The following is a 24,853-nucleotide window of genomic DNA, read 5'->3' on the forward strand; positions in this document are numbered from 1 at the left end:
GAACCAAGGACTGTCCATGTTGTCAATAAGGGTTCACTTGGCTGCCATCTCTGCCTTCCATCCAGGCACAGACAGCTGGTCGATCTTTGCCAACCATATGGTTAGCCGTTTCCTGAAAGGTCTCAACAGGCTATACCCACATGTCTGACAACCGGTCCTGGCCTGGGGCCTTAATCTGATCCTTTCTAGACTGACGAGACCACCCTTCGAACCACTGGCAACGTGCTCCCTGCTCTATCTCTCATACGAGGTGGCGTTTCTCGTAGCAGTAACCTCAGCCACAAGGGTGTCTGAGCTCAAGGCCCTAACATCAGAGCCTCCTTACACCATGTTCTATAAGAACAAGGTTCAGCTCAGGCCGCATCCAACTTTCCTCCCAAAGGTTGTTTCCCAATTTCACATCAACCAGGACATCTTCCTCCCAGTGTTCTATTCTAAGCCGCACTTGAGCAGCAGGGAACAGAGGCTTCACTCATTGGATATCTGCAGAGCACTAGTCTTTTATGTAGAAAGAACGAAACCGTTTAAGAAGTCCATTCAACTGTTTGTAGCCATGGCAGACAGGATGAAGGATCTCCCAGACTCCTCCCAACGAATTTTGTCATGGATCACATCCTGCATCCGTGAATGATATAACCTGGCAGAGGTGCCTGCCCCTCTGCTCACAGTGCACTCCACTAGGGTGTAGGCTTCTTCAGCAGCGTTCCTGGCGCGAGTTCCAACCCAGGAAATATGCAGAGTGGCGACATGGTCCTCCATACATACTTTCACAGCACATTATGCAATTACCGAGCAGGCCAGAGACGATGCAGCCTTTGGCAGAGCAGTGCTCCAATCAGTAGACATCTGAACTCCAACCCTGCCTCTGGAACCTGGGCTTGGGAGTCCCTGGTTGGAATTGACATGAACAAGCATTCGAAGAAGAAAAAATGGTTCCTAACTTTCTCGTAACTGTTGTTTTTTGAGATGTGTTTCTCATGTCCATTCCAACACCCACCCACCTACCCCTCTGTTGGAGTAGCCGTCAAGAATGAACAGAGGGGGTGGCGGGTTAGTAGGGCCCTATATTGAGCGCTAGGAAGGCGCCACTCCAGGGGGCACACGGACTGACCTGAAGGATAATGCTAGGGGAAAAATCTTCTAGCTGCCATGCGCATGCACACACACACACCTGATTGAATGGACATGAACATCTCGAAGAAAAACAGTTACAAGAAGGTGAGTAACCATTTTTTATTTTACTGCTGTATTTGGTACTGATGCAACTGCTGCTGGAATACTGTGTCCAGTTCTGTTGTCCACAACGCAAGAGGATGTTGATAAGTTGGAGAGGGTTCAGAAAAGAGCCGCAAGAATGAGTAAAAGATTAGAAATCTGCCTTATAGTTATGCACTCAAGGAGCTCAATCTATTTAGCTTAACAAAGATAAAGTTATGGGGTGATTGATTATAGTCTATAAGTACCTACATGGGGAACAAAAATTTGATAATGGTCTCTTCAGTCTAGCAGAGAAAGGTATAACCCACTCCAAAGGCTGGAAGTTAAAGCTAGACAAGTTCAGACTGGAAATAAGGTGTAAATATTTAACTGTGAGGGTATTTAACCACTGGAACAGTTTTTAGCAAAGATCGTGGTGTATTTTAGATTACTGGAAATTTTTAAATCAATATTGGATGTTTTTCTAAATATGCCCTAAGAATTAGTTAGAGAATTATATGGGCCTATATTATACAGGAAGGTCAGACTAGATGATCACAATGGTCCCATCTGGCCTTGGAATCTATAAATATATGGTTTTCCCTTATTGTGTATTATAGATGTTCTTCTGCATTCTTTGAGGAGGAGAGGTCAGCATTAAAACAGAAACGGCAGAAAATCCGACTTTTACAACAACGGAAAGTTGCAGATATTTCACAATTTAAGGATCTTCCAGATGAAATTCCATTACCACTTGTTATAGGAACAAAAGTTACAGGTAATTTTAAAAACAAATATTTTTGCAAATATATCAGTAAATACTGCACACTAACGTATAGCTCAGATAAGTTAATTATTTCATTTTTTGAGTGAAGATTTTATGTTTTTACCTTTCTTAATTCACTGCGGGAAGTTATGAGGATTAGTTAATGTTTCTAAAGAAGTAGCATGCTTTGAAGATTTAAACATCAAATAACTAATAATTTTATTACTACTACTATGTCAGTTGTAAGTGATCTAATTTATTAAAAATCCAGACAGTTCATCAAATCCTGAAAAGACAACAGTTTAAATACATATATCTCTGCAGTCCCTAATCTGGCCTTTAAACATTAAATCTTAAACAATCCTTTACTAGGTGTCGTTGTCCAAACACTGACTCTTGTTGAAGAACAGGCACACAAGCACCCATATAACACCCTTGGGAGGCGTTTGCATAAACATCTACAAAGCTACTTCATTATCTACCTTCAGATCCCTCTTCAAAACTCTCCTTTGCCATGATACCTACAAAAAATTTTCCATAAAATCAGAGTAGTAGATGGTACTGGTTATGAAGCAAAATTTCTTTTCAAATTGATTCCTGTGGTGATGATTGTGTTTTTTTAAATATTACATTTGACCTGTAAAGATAAATTATGATTAAAGCTTGACAGTATTTCTGTTACATAGAATTATTTTTCTGAGTTTACAGTGTTTTTCGTTAATGTGTATGTGTTATAATGAATATGCCATCTGAGGTATTCTGTATATTGCCAGTGCTTGAAAAAGACTTCTTAACATCTATCTTCCTCAAATAAGTATTTTTGATATTTGTGTTTCCTTTCTTAGCACGGTTGCGTGGTGTACATGATGGACTGTTCACTGGACAGATAGATGCTGTAGACACACTTAATGCTACTTACAGAGTAACTTTTGACAGGGCAGGGCTTGGAACACATACAGTCCCAGATTATGAAGTTCTTGTAAGTATTATTTATCCATTTGTGAAACTAGCTGGAATGTAAAATGATTTTTTCCAAAATATACCAATGTGTATATATAAATTAAGCAAAAGATGGTACAGGAATAAAATCCAGATGCTATTGGCCATAAAGCAGAAAAAAGACAAATCAAACACATAGAAAATGGCCATAAAAGTATCCTTCTGTAAATAAATACTTGATATTTTAATATCTTTATTGAGAGTTGCACATATATATTTGAGGGGAGAATTTGATCTTTAATATAATTTCAGGTTCCCCATTTCCCTGCTGTCTGTCTTATGGCTGTCCTTGCCCAGGGAGATGTGCACAAACCTTCAGGTTGAGACAGTTGTGTGGAAAGGCTATAACCTTGACCTGCATGGAAGGTCAACAGTTTTTCCTTTAAACTTCCTCTTACCCCATTGTAATAGGGCACTGGGCCTTGGGGCAGATGCTTGCATCCCAGTGTACCTGTTACAGTCCTTAGGTCCTTTAAAAGACCAGGCATTCCAGGAAGGGTCTGAACATACTGTAGTCATGTGACCATGAATCAGGTGATCACATTTGGGAACTATGGGTTATCCTAAGCTCAGTATGAAGCAATATAAGGGTTACAATAATGAGCGGCGGGTATACTAGGCATGGGGGAGGCTAAGCATCCCCTGATGCAGCCGCCATGAACCCCACTGCCGGATGCCTGGGCTGTGGTGGCCCCACCTGGGCTCTGCCTCTTCCCCTCCCTGCTCCACCTCTTCCTTGAGGCCCCCACTGCCTGGTGAGTCCTTTCTCCCCCATGAGACCTTCCCCCCCCCAACTCACCACATCCCTCCTCCACCCAACACCCCTGCAAAACCCCCTGCAGCCCACCACGTCCCTCCACTTCCCTCCCCAACAAGGCTGCCCACTGCGTCCCTCCTCACCCCCATCTTCCTGGAGCTTGGGACTCGGGCCACTGCTTGGGCAGGCCCTGGGGTTAAGCCGTGGGTCGGGGCAGTTCAGCTGGGGCACCTCCAGCCACAGGGAGAGGGTGGGCCTCTGGGCTCCAGCGGGTAAGGGGTGGGGCCTGGGCTAGCCTGCCCGAATGGGGGTTTCACCCATCGCCCATGGTTACAATAAAACCTCAAAGGGAGTTCTTCCATGGGGTACTGGCAGATGTCCTGGAGGGTATTCAGGAAAGGCTACCCAGTGGGAAGGCTGTGTCCTGTCCTCTCCTAACTTGCTGAAAACTGGAAATGCCTCTGATGACTGGCACCAAGTGTTATGAGTTGTTTCGCTCTTGTTTCAGATCCTTTTGTCACAATAAAAGTGCCTTGGACTGAAACTTAATTCGGGGATTATCTTACCTTACCTGGCTGGTTTACCTGCAATTAAAGGAATTCTCCTGCCTTATGAGTTAGAGCAGCGGCCAGGTTTTCTTCTGTATCCTCTAAAGTGTCAAACGCAACTGTAGGTGCTTAACAGATCAGGTTCTGTTCTGGCAATCTTGAGCATCTTCCTGCTTGTTATCAGTGTTGATCTACGACAGCTCCAATGAGGAAAGTGGAGCATCCTTTCAAAATACTATTGCATTCCCTGATGCAATGCCACATATCCCCTTTTATTGGGGAGAAGGTTATTTAAGTGATGTTCTCCATCCATGGTAGCCTGGAAGCAAAGGGTTGAGGAAAGGGAGTATCTTAAGCTTGATCTTTCTAAAGCAGTGTATTACATTAATGCTAGCCTACCAACCCTCTTAACATGTTTTAGTCTGAAATATAAATCCATGGGTTTCTGATGTTCAAGAGGTGTGTAAAACTTTTGGTCTCTTTAAAGTCACCCTAGAATAGTTTTTTCTTCATTTTTCTGTCTCAACAGAGCAATGAGCCTCATGAAACTATGCCAATTACTGCTTTTGGACAAAAACAACGGCCTTCTAGATTTTTCATGACCCCTCCTCGATTACACTACACACCTTCTCTCCAGTCTCCAATTACAGTAAGTAATATGTACCAGAAAATGTGTCATTGCTTAATTATTCAATATGATATGAAACATTAATCTAGTAATTCAGTATATTATTGAAATGAATTACCTGAGGATATTTAACAAGATAAAAGTTTTTTAAAAATCTTTCTAGAAATAAGTTGTTAAATGCAACTTTCTTTCTTGTATAGGACAGTGATCCTTTATTAGGACAATCCTCTTGGAAAAACAAAATTTCAGGCTCAGATAGCGAAACACTAGGTGGTTTTCCAGTAGAATTTCTTATCCAAGTGGTGAGTGTTAACTGCTCTTCTTTTAATTTTATGTGCATTGGCCTTTTTACATCTATTGTGTTGAACTCTTATGTGGTTAACTCACACTAGATATTAATTCATAAGAGGCTTGCTAATATAAAAAAGGAACTTGTCATGAATTGTTAGTCAAAATCTTTGTTTTGACATGTTGAGGGGTTTTTTTCACTATATGTAGAACTTCTTTGTATGTACTGTTTTGTCAGTTACTGCTTTTTAAGATTTTAATTTTCACATTGCATGGTACTGATATATCCTTTTTTAAAAAAAGTATTCGACACATCCCATCCAGTAAGCCACGGCAACTAGTGGGATGTCCTGCCTACTTTGAGAACAAGAGAGGCAGCTCTGCATTCCCAAAATCAAAGGGAGGTGAAAAAGATATGTCTAAACCAAACGCTTCCTATCCCTCAAGATATAAATTCTAGTGTTCCAAATCTATCTTTATCCTCCTTTTATGTGTTTGAAGATAATAGTTTAGCTTATTCTGAGAATGTGTTCAGCGAAGTGTGAAAATGTAATACTGGGAAGTCGAGATCCAGGAAGCACAGAAACTAATCTAAGCAAGTTGTTATTCTAGATGACAAAACAATATCATTAGTAATGTCAACTTGATAATGAAAGAAGTTAAATTCCATTATAATTTTTGCAAAAACTAGCATAAAGCGAATCAAAACAGGATATTCTCGAATAAGAACTGAAGGAAGTTCTGACAAAGTTCTTAAAGATTACATAAAATTCAGTTCTTTAATCAGTTATCTTCAATTCATATAAAATATATTTCTGTTTTGGCCATTCAACTTATGGTGCGTATTACTTGCAGTAAATATTGCTTGTCAGAGAGCTTAATAAAACTGATAAAGGCAGGGGTTCTCAACCTTTCTCTTTCTGAGACACTCTTCCCCCCCCCCCCCCACTATTAAAAACGCCAGGGCCCAGCGGGGATGGGACATTGGGCATAGGCGCAGGGGACTTGGGCATAGGCGTAGTTTGACGTCTATTTTGGGAGAGCAGGAGCCAGCGGGGCTCAAGCCAGTGGGGCTCAAGCCAGCTCCACACGGTGAGTCCAGGGAGGGAGTGGCACCTCCACCCCCTGACTAACCTCAGCAGGTCACTCAGTCTGTCGGGGGCGGGAAACCAACAATTATAACTCAAAGGTGGAGGGTTTGAAAACAGCTCAGGGTGCAGGCAGGGGGATAGCTAGGGGCTGTGTGCAAACTGGGTAGCTAAGGGTGCAGGGAGGGGGGTAGCTAGAGGCTGTGTGCCAGGAGGGCTCCCCTGCAGTTCTTGTTCCCTGAGGGCTCTGCCAGCCACAGGGCCAGGTCCCCCAGCCCAGGCAGCTCTTACTGGATGCGTGAGCAAAGGGGGCTGGAAGCTGAGGAGCAGCTTCAACCCGGGGTACCAACAGGAGACAAGGGAACGCTGCAGCTGCCTGCTCCATGGCGCCAGCCAGAGCAGCAGCTGCCCCGCACTCACTGCCCAGCCCCAGCTTCCTGCTTCTGACCTGGGGGAGGTGTGGAGCTGCCCCAGAAATGTCCTGTGCTTGCACTGCAGTTTGGTGTGGGGAGGGGGCAAAGCCCTTCATGTCCCCAACTCTGCCCATGGGCTCAGGACTTTTGCCCCACAGGGAGCACTAGGGCTCGGGTCTCCGGGATTCAGCCCCATGCCTCCCGGCTTCAGCCCCGTGGGGGGCACCAGGGATTGGGGCTTCAGCCTGGTGCCTCCCAGCTTCAACCCCGCGGTGGGTGCCGGGGATCAGGGCTTCAGCCCCACACCTCCCAGCTTCAGCTACGTGATTGGCTCTGCGGATTGGGGCTTCAGCCTCCACTCCTGACTTCAGCCTGTGTGGGGGTGCTGGGGCTCGGGCTCTAGGTTTCAGCCACAGAGCCCCGTGGCCCCCTTGAAAGAGATTGCAGACCCCCAGGGGGCCACAGACCTCTGTTGAGAACCACTGGATTAAGGGAAATGTAATGGCCAAAAATAGTAAGAAGTAGGGTAAGATAGTGTTTAGTAAGGTCAAGGACGTTACATTAAATACAATTATAGTAAAAATAAGGCACTAATATATGAAGATTCATTAATTGCAAGGCATGAGATTTGTTTCTACTGCTACACTTGATCTAGAGTTATCCTCTCAGTCTGATTCGTCAGACATAGTAGGGAGAATGATCTGCAAAACTGATAAGACCAAACTGACCAAGAAACTGAAGAGCCAATAAATCTCAGTTACGCAATCACAGTTGATTTGTGTGATGTTGATGCTGTATTTTAAATCAGAAAACTTTCAAATTTCAACCTATATTTGGTTATATTCACCTACTCACATTAAGTAAACTGAGCTTACAAAGCATGGGCTTCTTGCCTGTGATGCTTCTGACTGCATTTTTCAAGGACACCGAGCAAGCAAAAATTGCCAAAATATGCCTGAACAAAATCAGAGCAAAGATTTTCAGTGTGGACTCTTGTCTGGTCATTTCAGGGCTACCCAATTCATGTCTCTAATAAAGGAATGAGAGAAGGATGCAAAAAAAGCTCTGCTTAAAGGCCACACATTATATTTAAGCCTAGAGTATAAATTATTTTTATTTGAAGACATTTCAAGCAGTGTTGCTGAGCTTAGGTGTTGCTGTGAAAAAGCTAACACTGATTGTATTGTAAGTGAATCATCTCTTTCACCTGATGGCCAGCACCGTTGTGAGAGTAACAGAAACATATTGTCTAGGTACTGTAATATTGTTATGTTAAAGGTTGATTACCATTATATGGCTGGATCTTGGACTGAGAAGTTATTACAGCCTTGCTGCAAAAATGGAATTTCCCCTTTGCTCTTCTACCTGAAATTATTGCTTTTTTCAGGCTATAATTACAATGCTTTAGGCATGTGCAAAGGAAAAATGTGTCCTCTTCAGTTCATAGAAAAGCCCAAAGAAGCTTTAAGAACATGCTCAGGGCTTATAAACAGCTGAAATTTCCTCAGACATGACAACAATCAAAAGTTTCATTTGCACTTTATATGGAAAGTCAGACATGAGAGTCATGACTAATACATGATTTGATAAGACAAAAGAAAGTACCAGATAATTAGAGATCTCCTTTAGAGAATCTTATGCTGTGACTCAAAACTTTTACCTTCATGAAAACCACAACTAGTAGAGAAAATCAGGTATACAATCTGTGGCACTGGTCTGGAAGAATACTGACATACTAGATCCTGACACATGAGATTTTATCAAGTTCCATCCAAAGGGCAATGGGTGGGTACATAAGGAAGGTCAGCATATTTTAACGTGGTTTGTAGACCAGATTCCTCAAGATATCTATATGGAGCTTGATGGAACTATGCTTCACATTGATGGTGGTTATATCTATCATTTAGATTACCTAATTATTCAAAATCTAACGCATCAGAAATTGGAATGTGTTTACAAAAATGAAGTATCACTGTTAACATTATGCATTTATTACATAGTGGTTATACAAGTATTCAAGACAAGTTATTTGGTAACATCTATTAAATTCATTGAAAGATTTCAGTTTGAAAAAAATAAATATAACAGGTTATATATCTTCAAAGGGGTTTCCACCCAGCCTCTAATTTTGTGCCTGTAATTAATTGTGGGAACTAATTATAATGTTTAGAAGTCTAACAGTTGATTTCTGGTCACGAGATGATTAGATGTGAAGACATCGTGATCTGCACCAGTAATTTTGCACCCTCAATTGATTGTAAGCAAAAATTTAGTTAGTATTCTAAAAGAAATTTGGTCCAAAATCAGGCCTTGTAAGACTGATTTTTACCATAATTTATCAATGAAGACTGACAGGTCCCACTTTATCAAATCAATATGTTCATTGACCTTTCTTCTTTTGGTATCTAAATGATCTTTCTAGTTCTTCTTCACAGATTGTCCCTGTGGGTGCTCCACTTTAGGTATCTCGGTGCCCTGCGCTTATAATCGGAGATTTGTAGTAACAGTGTCCCAGTTGATCGCACATGTCAGCCATCTCCTGCTGCTCTGAGTGGCTACCTCGCATGCGCAGCCAACCGACCCCCAGTTCCTTTGGCTTGAATCAGAGCAAGAGCAGCACCCCTGTCTATTTTGTAAATTGTTTATATTCCCACCTTTATTTATCCTTATTTGTTGGTTTTCTTCCATTTTCCCATCATTTACCCACTTTAAAAAAAAATTTTTTTAGTTTGCTTCCCTCTGCCACCAGCGGGTCTCTGCCGACAGTGACTGAACTACGGCTATTTTCTATAGACCTGGACCTCCTCAGGCATGCCCGGTTCCCCTGACTTTAAACGTTGCCTGACCTGCGCACTATCAATTCCTGTATCGGATGGTCATGCTCAGTTCATCCGCTGTCTCGGGGAAACCCATGTACCACAGAAGTGTCCACACTGCAAGAATTTATCTGCCAGGACACTGAAAGCCAGGGACCTCCAACTAAAATTATTAATGATGGAGAAATCCCTCAGGCCAGCCTCCAATCCAGAGTCCAGAACTCCTTCTGGCCAATCGTCTCCAGCAGCAGCCTCAGACAAGGGCTCTATACAAACCGTGTCTAAGGACGCTGCACCTAAGTAGGTGACCAAACATCGGTTGCAGTCATCCACCACAGAGAGATCCTCCTAAAAAGAAGCGGTCTCCTGGCAAGAAATCTTCTCCAGTACCAACGGCACCAAGAACCTCGGACCGAGAGATACCGGGAATGTCCAGTACCGAGACATCCCGAGGACCCAAGGCACTGACACGGCCAGGCTCTGACTCCGGTGCACGAGCTAAAGCTAAGCTCCCTAGCTTGGTGCCAATAGTACCGAAGAACATCTCAGCACCGGCTAGTGTAATGGCACCACCTGCTGCATATACACAGCCTAACACAGTGGTTCTCAAACTATTGTACTGGTGACCCCTTTCACATAGCAAGCCTCTGTGTGCAACCCGCCTCCCCCCCGCCCCTTTTTTTAACTAAAAACACTTTTTAATATATTTAACACCATTATATATGCTGGAGGCAAAGTGGGGTTTGGGGTGGAGGCTGACAGCTCGTGACCCCCCAAGTAATAACCTCATGACCCCTGAGGGGTCCCGACCCCCAGTTTGAGAACCCCTGGCCTAACAAGACCTCTGCACCGTCAGAGCACACTACGCTGCCATCTGTGGCACCGAGCTTCCCAGTACTGCAACCCTTTACCTGACTGGCAGACCTGGCAATCTCCACCACGCCAGGAACCCCCTCTTTGGCAACAATGGTACCCTAGTCAGACCAGGATCGAGCCGAATAGGCACTCCTAGTGGATCTGCACTATCTAGTAATGAGGATGAAGAGAATGATTCCGGTCTTTATATCCCTCATCATCCCTCCCCAAAACTGGGACCCTCTCACCAACAGCCACCTATGCAAGGGCAAAGCTGGCAGGCACAGCCATGGATGCCACCGCCCGTTGTTATGCCACCCAATTGGCTGGGACACACGGGCAATCTACAGAGCCCAAAATCTTAAACCCCACAACCCACCAGCATCAAGGGCCACCTGGTCCCCTTCACCCATGAACCCACCACCATCGGAGGCCCAGGAGAAAGAGGGAGAAAAGCCAGAAGAAGCTCCTGAAGGCAACACATTGCCGCTCACCCATATTTTGTCCTTGTCCCAGGACAAAATAATTATGCCACTGCCTCCCGCCATAAGAGATGATTTAAGTCCTTCCAGGACTTATTCAAAATTGTTGCAGAATCCCTGGACATCTCTTTAGCAGAGCTGCCAGAGACCCAGCACAAACTTACTGACATCTTGCAGGCATCCCCATCAGCAAAGATAGTTCTGCCCATCAACACTGCTATAATGGATCCTGCAAAGATAATATGGCAGACACCTGCCACTGACCCACCCTCCTGTAAATGGAGACAGAAAATATTATGTACCAGCGAAAGGGCTGAGTTCTTATTTACTTACCCAGCTCCAAATTCACTGGTCATATCGGCAGTAAACCAAAGGGGAAAACAGCACTGGTCATGAATCGAGCATCATGGCTCCACCTTTCCGGATTTCCTAGGAAAGTACAAGTCACAGTTGAGGACTTGCCCTTTGAGGGACAAAAAGTATTTGCGGAACGCACAGATGCATCTCTACATACCTTAAAGGACTCAAGAACCACCACAAGAAAAAACAGGGCAGATTAAATACCCAAAGAACTACAGACAAATGAGTGCTGGAAATTGTCCAAAAGGGATACTCTCTCCCATTTATTTCTATCCCCCTACCCACCCACCTTCTCCATCCCTCTTCAGGCCCCCATTTCACGAGACCCTGTTGCAGCAGGAAATAAACCATCTCCTGCAACTAGGAGCCATGGAAATAGTACTTCTCCAACACAGGGGAAGAGGGTTTTGTCTCACACAGAAAAAGAATGGTGGCTGGAGACTCATTCTGGACTTATGCAAACTCAAGAAGTTCATAAGGACACAGCCCTTCAAAATGGTTACCCTGGCAACCATAATTCTGGCATTAGAGAAAGGAGATTGGCTCTTGTCCCTCAACCTACAAGACGCATAATTTCCTGTCAGCATTCTTCCAGCACACAAATGATTTCTGCACTTCACACTAGGCCATCAATATTACCAATACAAGGTACTACCCTTCGGCTTATCGACAGTCCCAAGGGTATTTTCCAAAGTCCTAGCCGTCGCTGCAGCTCACCTCCACGGGCTAGGGATAATGATCTTCCCATACTTGGACAACTGCCTCATAAGAACACCAACTCAGCAGATGGCAGTACAAGCTACACAAACCACTATAACCCTCTTCACCAACCTTGGGTTTCAAATAAACGTCCAAAAGTCCACCTTGGTCCCTGTCCAGCAACTAGAGTTTATAGGGGCCTATCTCGACTGCCTCTCAGCACAAGTGAGATTACCCCAACAGCGATTCCTCAACCTAACCAGGCTGATGATAACAAACTCAGCCCCCAAACATCCTCCAGGGCCTGTCTACAACTCCTTAAGCATATGACTGCTACAACTTATGTAGTCAAACATGCCAGACTGCATATGGGATGCCTACAGGCCTGGCTCTGCACCTGCTATATACCAGACAAGCATTCCCTCCACAAACGGCTCACTATGCCCCGCAGAGTGAAGGACTCCCTCAAGCGTTGGATGCAACCGCAAAACATCTGCTCGGGGTCCCATTTCAACAAAAAGCTCGCACTATCACAATCACCACAGATGCCTCCCTCATGGGATGGGGAGCCCATCTGGACAACACCACCATCCAGGGACGCTGGTCCGCAGCGGAAACCAACCTATACATAAACATTCTAGAGCTCCAAGCATTAGAAGAGCATGTGAACGCTTCCTTCCACTTATCTGCAACAATACCATCAGAGTCCCCGTGGACAACACAACTTGCATGTTTTATATAAACAGACAGGGTGGAACTCAATCATACCCTCTCTGAATCGAGACACTACACCTATGGAAATGGTTCATCTTCAACAAGATAGACATTTCTGCAGCTTACCTTCCAGGACTTCAGAACACCACAGCAGACCATCTGAGCAGACACTTCTCACAAACCCACAAGTGAGAGATGGACTGCCCGACCCTCGAATATTCAACCAAACCCCCATATTCAACTAGTGGGGGTTCCCTACTGTAGATTTATTTGCGACAGCTCACAATAGAAAATGCCCTTAATATTGCTCCCGAGCAAGGCTCAGGCACCACTCAATGGGCAATGCCCTCCTCACAGAATGGGAAGCACCACTAATGTACATGTGGTTCCCCACCCCCACCCCGCCGATTCCTCTACTGAGCTGGGTTTTACACAAAATCAGACAGGACAAGGCCAGGGTCATACTCATCGCACCCACATGGCCCAGACAGACGTGGTTCCCATAACTAATACAGATGGCAGTGAAACCTCCTCAAACCCTTCCAAAACTTCCTCACCTCCTGACACAGGACACTGGCCATGTCATTCACCCCAACCTAGTGGTTCTCTGCCTCAAGGCCTGGTTACTCCATGGCCAACGGGGCTGGATCAGGATTACTCTGAGGAGGTTAAAGACATTCTCTTGAATAGTCGCAAACCAAGCACACACAAAATATGTGCTCATAAGTGGGTATGTTTCTGCATCTGGTGCGAGGCTCACCATATGTTTCCTCATTCTGCCCCTCTACCCAGAGTCCTAGACTATATATTACGCCTTAAAAAGGCGGGCCTCTCCAATAGCTCCGTAAAGATACACTTAGCAGCTATCACCTCACTACATGATAAGGTAGATGGAACCATGATCTTTGCTCATTCAACAACTAAACGATTCTTAAAGGGCATGACCAACATCTACCCTCCCCTAAAACACCCTACTCTTATATGGGACCTTAACCTAGTGCTGTGTACCCTCATGGGCAACCCCTTGCGACTTGCTCATTGCTACATCTATCGATGAAGGTCTCCTTTCTTATTGCGATCACTTCAGCAAGAAGAGTAGGGGAACTAGGGGCCCTAATGGCACACCCACCATATACCACATTCCATAAAGTGATCCTAAGAGCCCCCCTAAATTTATACCTAAAGTAGCCTCCTCATTTCATTTAAACCAACCCATTTACTTACTTATGTTTTTTTCCAAAATCCCACACCAATGCCAGGGAGGCATCCCTTCACACACTCGATGTCTGTAGAGCTCTGGCCTTCTACCTAGAAAGAACAAAGACATTTAGAAAATCGTCATGTCTCTTTCTGTCAGTCACAGAGTGATTGAAGGGTGAGGCCATCTCCAAACAAAGACTATCTAAGTGGATTTCTGGCTATATCCACCTCTGCTATCATCAGAGCAACATCCCGACTCTAGCTGTGATTTGTACACACTCTACCAGAGAGCTATCCACGTCAGTAGGGTTTCTCAATAATGTACCCATTGTAGACATTTGCAGGGCAGCTACCTGAGCCTCGGCCCACTCGTTTACCAAACACTATGCCCTGGAACAACATTCCTCTGCCAACACTCAATTCAGACTCTCGGTGCTATCTACCCTCAACAAAGATACTCTGAAGCCCCTTCTTCCACCAAGGGGTACTGCTCCATAGTCACCTAAAGTGGAGCACCCACAGGGACACTCCTCAAAGAAGAAGAAGAGAAGGTTACTCACCCTGTGCAGTAACTCAGATTCTTCAAGATGGTTGTCCCTGTGGGAGCTCCATTATGCACCCTTCTCCCCTCTACTTCGGAGTTTCACGCTGATCCTCTGGGGTAGAGAAGGAACTGGGGGTCAGTTGGCTGCGCATGCGAGGTAGCCGCTCAGAGCAGCAAGAGAAGGCTGGCACACATGCACAGTGAACCGCGGCATTGCTGCTACAAATCTCCAATTGTAAGCGCAGGGCGCCAAGACACCTAAAATGGAGCACCCACAGGGACAACCATCTCAAAGAACTTTAGTTACTGCACAGGGTGAGTAACTTTCTCTTTTATTAAGACAAAGTTATGCATATTAGAGAAATGGTAGCTCCAAAAGGAATTTGCTATATCAGTTGACCATCTCTTGTACATTAATATTTACATCCAAGCTAAATGGAATACTGACAAAAATCATGAAAATATTTTATCCTCACGTACAAGATTAAATGTTTCTGGGGATACTGGATTCAATTTAAAATATATTACATTTTAGTTCAAAACCGATGGATGGGATTCCCTTTGTATGGGGTCCCAGTTTGTCAGCTGTGTTAGAATCTAGTTTTCCAAATGATTAGCAGTATCCTTCTTTTTTTGAGGATGAGTTAAAAATTAAGATATAATAAAAACAGAATGTAGACAGAAATGACTTTTTTTTTCTGTGCTCCTGCATGTCCAGTAGAGGGAGCATGTTAACTAATGCAGTATTTTCCCAGAACTGTGCACGTTTTCCTCACTAGTGTAAATTAAATACAAGGAAATAAATCTAAATTCTAGTTTAAATGGTGAGGGGGGAAAGAGAGGAGGGATGTGTAAAACAAATAGGAAAATACAAAATTGGTAGGAAAAAATGCATGTTTTTCAAACTTCTCAGAAGATACTACAAACAATATAGAGTAAAATATTTAAACACTAAAAATACTTCGGTGTCCCTATAGTTGTTTTGTAGTAACTCAAATTCAAGTATAAATTGCTAACTCAAACAAACATACACTAATTCAGCCTGTTCCTGCGTTCCTTTCCTTAATTTCAGTGGTAGTTCTGCCTTCATGAAGAGGACTACAAGATTGGGAACTGAAAGTAGCTAGTTTCTATAATAAACTGTTTCGTACTAACTTTCATTTAGTCTTCAATTATAACATATCACTGTGAAAATTCTAGTATACCTTGTTCCCAACTGCACTGAATTCCAGTATAGGTACCGTCATCATACAGGAGGAAATTCTGACCCTACTGAAATCAATGGCTCAATTCCTGTTGACTGCAGTGGCACTAGGATTACACCCATCCGTCCCAGCTGACATCCACACTTCAAGTAGTTAGATTCACGTTGGACAAAATCTAGCAGACCTTTCTATGGGCACATTACACCCCAAATGCAGCAGATACAGAGCACTTCTGTTTTGAAGGAAGAGCCCAAGAAGTGAAAAACCTCCAGAGCCCTCTTGTTTGCTGCAAACCCATGTTGTGTTTCAGCTGTTGTTGCAGGAGTGCACACAATGGGTTTGTGTCCAGTCTGGGACATGACAAGTGAGTCCATCAACAGGGTGAAAACCTTATGGGGAAGGCGATGGTGAAACAGCTGATCTCTACTGTAGCCCACGATAATTACATCCACAGCCTTGCTGTGCAAAAGTCCTATATTATATCTTCAGGCTGTAGGGAGGGAAGGATTCTGTTCCCTTCATCCTCAAAATATGTCCACAAATCCTATTTACTCAGTCTTTGTGTAGGGAATTTCAACCATTGTGCTTTGGCTTCATAGAGGTAAGGCTCCCTGAAAGTACTGTTTATAATTTCTGTGGAAAAAAAATATTTTTAATTTATACATCTTAATTTGTAGTCAGTCTGAGAAATATCTTTACACTTTTAGCAAAAAGTGTCTGATATTTTTCAATAATTTTATCATTCATTTTAAAACTGTTTAAAGATGTTTGTCCTAAAAAAAAAAAAATTTCCTCTTTGTCTATAGACTAGGTTATCAAAAATCCTTATGATTAAGAAGGAGCACATCAAGCAGTTAAGGGAGATGAACACAGAAGCGGAAAAGCTGGTAAAAACATGTTATTTTTTCAGTTCTTGAATGAGTTTTGATATCCTGTTTTATAGGTATCTGCTATAATCAAAAAATAATCTTCATACAAACAGAGACAGTAGTACTAATAATCAGTGAGGAATGGATTATCTTGTGGTTAAAGTACAGGTTTGGGTTCTGTTCCCACCTGGGGTATGACTTTATGCAAATCACTACGGTCAACATTTTCAAAATGTGTTTATCGTTAAATAAAACTTCCTGAGCTTACAAAGGCTGCCTAACTCCACGCAAAATGATGATCTGGAAGAGGAGCAGCAGCTCCCATTTAAGCTTTAACCTAGTGGTCAGGGTACTCACATGAGATACCACTGGCTTAGGTCACCCCATTGCCTGATGGAAAAGGGATTTGAACAAGTATCTACAGCCTCTCAAGGGAGTGTTCTAACCACTGGACTATGGGATATCCTGATGTGGGGCTATCTCAGTCTTGCCTGTTGAAGTTGTTTCACCTTAGCTGAATAATTAGATATTAACTGGGCCAGAGAGCAAGTGAGAATGGATCTATAATCCAGTGGTTCGAGCACTTGCCTGAGAGGTGGCAGATCCCTGTTCAGATCCCTTCTCCTCATGAGGGCAGAGTGGGGACTTGAACTAGTGCTCTCTTACATTCTAGGTGAAGACCCTATATGTTGCCCTATAGGTTATATGGGAGGGCCTCCTTCAGCTGTTTTGTGTAAATCTAAGCAGCCTCTGAGCATGCCTCCTGGATCAGGCCCAGCATATGAGGTATGCAGAGGGGCTGACGATACACCGTTCTCATTAGCATCTCTCATTTGCTAGCTTAGGCAGCTCCCCACCTAGCATGCTGGCTTTTGTATACCACATTCTAGGCCACCTATCACTCCACTTGCATTATGTAGGGAGCCTAGACACCTAATTCAGGCTTTGGTGATCAAAACGTCATCCCTATGATTAGCTAGGTGCCTAAAAGTTAAGCATTGCAGTGCTCTGCATTGTAACGCCTAAGTCCCTTTGGGGACCCAGACCTAAGTGCTTAAAATTTTTCACAAAGCATTTAAGGTTTTTAATATGGATAAAATATTTCTTCTCTCTGCCCCCCGTGGCCACCTGTGGGCGCATGTATGCTCACTCTTTCTCTCCATTCTCTGCTTCCCCTTTCCCATGTCCACCGTCCCCTTCTCCTACCCCATACCCACATCCCATTCTTCAATGCTGGCATTATTATTTCACTCTCCTGTGCATTAACTGTGCTTTCTCTTAATTTTTTTTAAAGAAAATTGTTTCAGCTGTACAGTTTAATCATTAAAATCTATGCAACTATAGCAAAAAAGGGATTAAAATAAATTACATATAAAGTTTGTCACAGATTTTAAATCTAATGCTGAAAAATATGCCGCTTTTTAAAAGTTTGTTTTTAAAATTTAACTAAAAGTCTAAGTATGACACTTATACAAAAATAAACTATCAAACAGGTTGGGATTACAGAAAGCCTTCTCTCATTACAAGAAGATGACTGCCTTAAAATATGAACAAAACTTAAATACTAAATCACAAATTAAACTTAATGAGGAAAGGAGAAATGAGAAGCGTCAGAAGGAAAATAAAGAATATTGGGACAAACAAAGAAGCAACAGGAGGGAAGGGGAACAAGGATATATATTCAATTTGATATATTTTGGTCTGTTTAGCTTAGTTAGGGATATGAGATATTTTGAATCTCCTTTTTATTCATTACTTTGTAAATAAGCCTCTTATACAGTAACTTTTGTGAATGCTCATGGCTATTCTGATAAAACTACAGGAGGTGATATCTTTCCAGGGGGTTATGTTCTTAGCCTGTCTTCAGTCAGTTTCTGCCTTTAAAATGTATTTCATTTAATCAAAAATATTTTCTCAAACACTTGCCTGTCTTGAACATGACCAAAATAATATACAGATTTAAATTCTTTAAAGATTTTATCAATTAGCTAATGTTGATACAATAATTTTTGGTTAAAGTGAAACAGAGTGACATTTTTGGTTTTGGTTAAAGGGGAATCCTTTTGTGCCCATGTTATAAGTTAGTGACCAGTTTAATATTTAGTAAGTGGAACTGTTTAACCATACTCAAAGCAGATCCTAAATTAGTACATTAGTGTCTGGCAATAATACTAGTTTCTAATGACAAAATGCAGAGGGTTCCTTAACAGGGGTTACTAATACACACAATTGTACATTTTGAGTTTCATTTTTTTGAAGGGAACAGTTAGTGTTCTTTAGAGGTTTTTGTCTTCAGTATATTATTCCTATTTGAGGACTGTAAAAAAAGTTGTATCTGCCACAGTTATCTAAGCAATGAATAAGCCAATTAAATTCATTTAGCTAAGTAGTGGTTTTCAACCTGTGGTCCGCAGACCATGTCTAGGAGGTCCGCAAAAGGTTACTGTTACCATAGAACAGTGATTTTCAACCTGTGGTCCGCAGACCCCTGGGGATCTTCAGACTATGCCTAACATTTCCAAAGGGGTCCAAACCTCCATGTGAAATTCTTTTAGGGGTCCGCAAATGAAAAAAGGTTGAAAACCACTGAGCTAAGTCATTTGTATTTTGGAGAAATAGCAGAACAAATCTGGGTGAAAAGGATTGGTGTATAAACTCTCTACTTAAAATTTCACAAGAAGGACAAAATAAAGGTGATACTAGTCATCCAAGGGAAGCATCTAGACAGTAAAGTGCAACTTTAGTAAATAAAGATGTATAGTGTTTGTGATTTATAAACTTGATATGCTTTATTGTCTTCTTCACAGAAATCCTATTCTATGCCCATCAGCATTGAGTTTCAGAGAAGATATGCAACTATTGTTCTAGATCTAGAACAACTGAATAAGGACCTAAACAAAGTTTTGCATAAGGTTCAACAGTACTGTTATGAGGTAATATGTTGCTAACCTCTTAGTTTATTTGGCATTGTGTTTAACATATAAATAAGTCAACTGAAATTTCATATATAAAAAAGGACCATTTAGACACAAATGCCAAACTTTAAGTAACTGGGGCCATATATGCTTTCACTTCTCTCTTTCCGAATATCAGTAACTCTCATTGATGTCAATGGACAGTTTTGGTTAACAGTATGAGGGCCTGGTTATTTTTGCAGGCTCTTCACTTATGAAACCCCCTTTAAAGTTGACTACCGGTTCACCCCACACCAGCTGTAGAATCAGACCCTTAATCTTTACTTCTAATTATATCTGTGTAGCTTGCTCCAGACCAAGGCCTCCAGCCTTCAGACCAGCCAACAGATCTGAGGCGCCGATGTGAAGAAGAAGCTCAGGAGATAGTTAGACAAGCAAATGCATCAACAACAGGACATCTTTGTGTGGAAAATGAAAACCTGACGGATCTGATCTCTAGACTTACAGCAATATTACTGCAGATTAAGGTAAATTGTTTACTAAAAATTTCTAATGTTTCCTCACACATAATACACAACATTTTAAAGCCCTGGCAACCCATAGACATCAGTCAAATTTCTGTGTTGAAGTAAGTCAAAACATGTATTTGAATAGAAATTAAAATTATGTAGTAGAATTGTAGAGTCAATTCTAAATTTGTTTCTTAATTTCTTCTAGTGTCTAGCAGAAGGAGGTGACCTGAATTCCTTTGAATTTAAATCACTAACAGATTCATTAAATGACATCAAGAATTCAATAGATTCTTCCAATATCAGGTATTAACTTTTAATAATGATACATACATATTTTTGTTCCTACATGCATCTTTCATGATTACATATTCTTAACACACTTCAGAGCGGAAATGTTTATGTATTTATATAATTGAGTCTAATTCTGCAGTTCTTATAGGAATAGTCCTATTGAAAAAGGCTACCTAACTTCAGTAGATATAAAAAGAATATTAAAATATATATTTAAATTAATCCAGTATAGACTAGAATCTCCTTTGCCATTCAGTCTTTCAAAATGTATCTTTAATTTGAACAAGTAGTTATTGATGTATGTAATTGTTTTTAAAGAAGATTTAAATTAGGGCTGTCAGGCGGTAAAAACATTAATCGCACTGTTAATAATAGAATACAATTTAAATATTTGTGGATGTTTTCTACATTTTCAAATATATTGATTTCAATTACAACACAGAATACAAAGTGTTCAGTGCTCACTTTACATTTATTTTTTATTACAAATATTTGCACTGTAAAAAACAAAAAAAATAGTATATTTCAGTTCACCAAATACAAGTACTGTAGTGCAATCTCTTTTTGTCATGGAAGTTGAACTTACAAATGTTGAATTATGTACAAAGAATAACTGCATTCTAAAATAAAACCATGTAAATCTTTAGAACCTACAAGTCCACTCAGTCCTACTTCAGCCAATCGCTCAGACAAACAAGTTTGGTTACAATTTGCAGGAAATACTGCTGCCCACGTCTTGTTTACAATGTCACCTGAAAGGGAGAACAGGCGTTTGCATGGCACTATTGTAGCCAGCATCGCAAGATGCGCTAAAGATACATATGTCCCTTCATGCTTCAACCACTATTCTAGAATATATGCATCCATACTGATGGCAGGTTCTGCTTGATAACGATCCAAAGCAGAGTGGACTGACACATGTTCATTTTCATCATCTGTCAGATGCCACCAGCAGAAGGTTGATTTTCTTTTTTGGTGGTTCGGGTTCTGTAGTTTCTGTAGTGGAGTGTTGCTCTTTTAAGACATTTAAAAGCATTCTCCACACCTCATCCCTCTCAGATTTTTGAAGGCACTTCAGATTCTTAAACCTTGGGTCAACTGCTGTATCTATCCTTAGAAATCTCACATTGGTACCTTCTTTGGGTTTTGTCAAATCTGCTGGGTCATCATCCGAGACTGTTTTAACATGAAACATATGGCAGAATGTGGGTAAAACAGGAGTTCAGTCACAAATTTAATTAAGGCATTATTTTTTTAACGAGCATCATCAGCATGGAAGCATGTCCTCTGGAATGGTGGCTGAAGCATGAAGGGGCGTATAAATGTTGAGCATATATGGCACGTAAATACCTTGCCTGCATAATACCTGCAAAAGTGCCATGCAAATGCCTGTTCTCACTTTCAGGTGACATTGTAAATAAGAAGCCGGCAACGTTATCTCCCGTAAATGTGAACAAACTTGTTTGTCTTAGCAATTGGCTGAACAAGAAGTAGGACTGAGTGGACTTGTAGCCTCTAAAGTTTTACATTGTTTTGTTTTTGAGTGCAGTTATGTAACCAAAAATCTGCATGTGTAAGTTACACTTTCACAACAAAGAGATTGCACTACAGTACTTGTCTGAGGTGAATTGAAAAATACTATTTCTTTTTATCATTTTTACAGTGCAAAAATATTTGTAATCAAAATAATACTATAAAGTGAGTACTGTAAACTTTGTATTCTGTGTTGTAATAGAAATCAATATATTTGAAAATGTAGAAAAACATCCAAAAATATTTAATAAATTTCAGTTGGTATTCTATTGTTTAACAGTGCAATTAACCGTGATTAATTTTTTTAATCACAGTTAATTTTTTGACTTAATCGCGTGAGTTAACTGTGATTAATGAACAGCCATAATTTAAATATTAAAAGAAAAATTATCGTTTTTTTTCCAACTAGTAAATGTATTCTAAATTATCCAAAGCATAGAACATAGTACAGTGGTGGCATCCTTTATTATAGCAGTTTTTTCCCCTTTGGAAAAACTCCACTCTTAACTAAACTTCACTATAAGCAGAATTACAAATCACACATTGCAGTGGATTTAAGTAATTTGAGGCTTTCCTTCTTTATACTTAATCATCAGAGACCACGATATTCATATATTTCTGTGAACTTCAATCATGCAAAACCTATACACTGGCATGTAGGTATGGGAACCTTTCTACTGGCTTCATAGGGCTGTAGCCCAGATAATGTTTTTTGCTCTTTTCTCTTACAGTAACAGAATTTGATAAAGAGATCTTGCTCTCTGGCATGTTGGCCCTTCTAAACTTTTACTACTTCCTATGTTCATACCTCGTCTTGAAGGCAATTAGTGTTCATTATAGTCATGTTCAGGTGTGATAAGTTAATAAATTGAGCCTTAAAATATGAGATTTAACCGTTCTTTCTTTTCTTTAGTTGTTTTCAGAATAATGTTGAGATCCATGTTGCACATATTCAGAGTGGCCTGAGCCAGATGGGAAATTTACATGCCTTTGCAGCCAATAACACCAACAGAGACTGAAAGCGATGTCTATTTCAAGTGTACAGCATGTAATTCTGTGAAATCCTCTTCTTTAACATAGGCTTCACCAAATATCCTAACTGCGGGGAGATAAGGGAGAAGAAACCTCTAAAAAGGCCATTTTCGGTAAACTGTACTGCTTCTTAAGAAACCAGCATTACTGGCCTGCATACATTAGATTTTTCCATTTGTTATATACATACAGTAGTTTTGCTAAGAGCTAACTTCTATTAGTAACTACCGTTTTTATTTTAAACTGGAAGTATATGAATATGCTTTCATGCAATTTCAACTAAGAATATATCAACTTTATTTTTAAAAGTTTGGGTAAATTTTGCCCAATTCATGCAGATTGCTTTATTGATGTGTTAAAGACAATGAAGAGGAAATGGTACAAATCAGTGGCTGTATGGCAGTCCTTTGTTCTTGAAAGCTACAGTTCTATTACCTGAGAGTCACCATCTCAGACTTTAGTCTACAGTGTGGTGAAGCAGTATGTATATTCCTGACCTTATGAAACAGCAGCAGAATATGGACAGAAAATAGATGAGAGTGAATAGATAGATATTGTACACTTGGATACTGGCTGCTCTATAAATCAGTTAATACCTTTTTGGAATGTTTAATTTATCATAACTTATATAAGGAGTCTAATGAAGGAATAGAAAAACATAACTGCTAAATTCCTAGGAACATATTTGCTATGGCTTTTTCCCTCCATACAGGGCAAAAAGTCCTGTAATTGATATTTTATACAAATGACTGATAACATATTGGTTTTCCATTTTTTATTGTTTGCACAACTTTCAATTTAGATAACTGGTTATTCAACAATACCCAACATATATAAATAAAAAGATTTTGATAATAAATGAGATAACCAGTGTTGTGAACTGTTTTTTAAAAATGCCTCCAAGTGTATTCTGGAATGTTAATCTTGTAAAAAGTGGTTATTGGATTGTTTGTTTAATAGTCTTGTAAAGCTTCAGTGTAATAAATTGTTTCCAGATTTGAATTTTCAGAGATAGCTGTAGAGATGTTTTGATTCTTTTGGATGCCTCATGAAATGAGGTCTTTTATATGTTCATGTATAAAGAAAATGTAAACGTTATTTTCAATTTTGGAATTTTGTATAGTTTAAAAAATGCTTCTGTATTGTGATGGTATTGTGCCACTGCAAAACTTTAGTGCAGAGTTTATATTTACCTAAACTTGTTCTGTTAATTAAGAAATCCATAAATCTTTTATTCTCAATGACATTTCTAATTCTAAATAAATTGACCTATGAGAGTTGATATATTTTACAAAAATGCAAACTTCTTGCACTGAAAGGCAGGTCCAATTTCATTTGAACAGAAAAAGTATGCATAATTAATTTATAAAAATGAAGCATTTTGCTTGCTTGGCAAGGTGAGTGTTTTAGGAGAGATTTTAAAAACTACAAGGGAAATTACAGAATAGTACTAAGTGGTAATCCTAATGAGTTGCATATGGTGATCTACAAATCTAAACCTAAATTTGTCATTTTGTGAGGATTGACCCTAGAATATTTTTATATGCTTCCCCTTTCCACCCTACTTCCCTGTTACGTTGTGGTGTTATCTTCCATCTGGTAAAGAGACCGGAATGTGTCCTCTGCCAGAACCAATCAGCCATATTCTTTGAATTGACAGTAGGGTTAACCACAAGGTGCTCAGTCTTTCCCACTGCATCAAGGTACTGAGGTACTGACTGATGTCAGTGGGACTACTTGCATGCTCGGATCAGGACTTTAGTGTACTAATATCAGGCTGCCAGATAGGCCAATGTCTACATAATACACATGCTCTTATCAAATATAAAGAGAGACATATTTTCATCACCATACCACAATCTTATCTCTGAATGATGGTAGCAGTGTTTTTTTATATATTATCTTGATTTTGATATCTAAATATGTTCTTTCAAAGAATACTCTTAAACAGAAAATATCAATTGAAAGTTGCTGAGATTTTTTGTTGAAATTACCTATAATTACTGTAGGAAAAACTGTATAATATTGATTTTTATGGTAAAACTACACATGTGCACTTGTATTTGAGGGTAGAACAATACGTGTATTTAATGTGAACTTAAATGAATTTTTTACATTGCTCTTCCAAAAGGATGTCATGTT

At 40.7% G+C, this 24,853-nt stretch overlaps 1 protein-coding gene across 2 annotated transcripts in view; it reads left to right on the plus strand.

Annotated features, from left to right (window-relative positions):
• The window catches only part of LIN9 (lin-9 DREAM MuvB core complex component), a 55,279-nt gene extending 31,466 nt beyond the window's left edge, over positions 1-23,813 (plus strand). Inside the window, exons 7-15 of one of the 2 annotated variants that reach the window (XM_084623762.1) lie at positions 1,818-1,975; positions 2,809-2,942; positions 4,797-4,916; positions 5,096-5,197; positions 16,366-16,446; positions 19,236-19,361; positions 19,688-19,870; positions 20,061-20,158; positions 22,593-23,813. In XM_084623762.1, the coding sequence (XP_084479888.1) occupies positions 1,818-1,975; positions 2,809-2,942; positions 4,797-4,916; positions 5,096-5,197; positions 16,366-16,446; positions 19,236-19,361; positions 19,688-19,870; positions 20,061-20,158; positions 22,593-22,698 (1,108 nt within the window). In that variant the 3' untranslated portion in view covers positions 22,699-23,813. The remainder of the gene's footprint in view (positions 1-1,817; positions 1,976-2,808; positions 2,943-4,796; positions 4,917-5,095; positions 5,198-16,365; positions 16,447-19,235; positions 19,362-19,687; positions 19,871-20,060; positions 20,159-22,592) is intronic. The other variant, XM_084623763.1, reaches the window with a different exon arrangement.
• Positions 23,814-24,853: the final 1,040 nt, after the last annotated feature.

This window comes from Lepidochelys olivacea, assembly GCF_965140295.1.
Source record: "Lepidochelys olivacea isolate rLepOli2 genome assembly, chromosome: 3".
In the NCBI taxonomy this organism is placed as follows: Eukaryota; Metazoa; Chordata; order Testudines; family Cheloniidae; genus Lepidochelys; species Lepidochelys olivacea.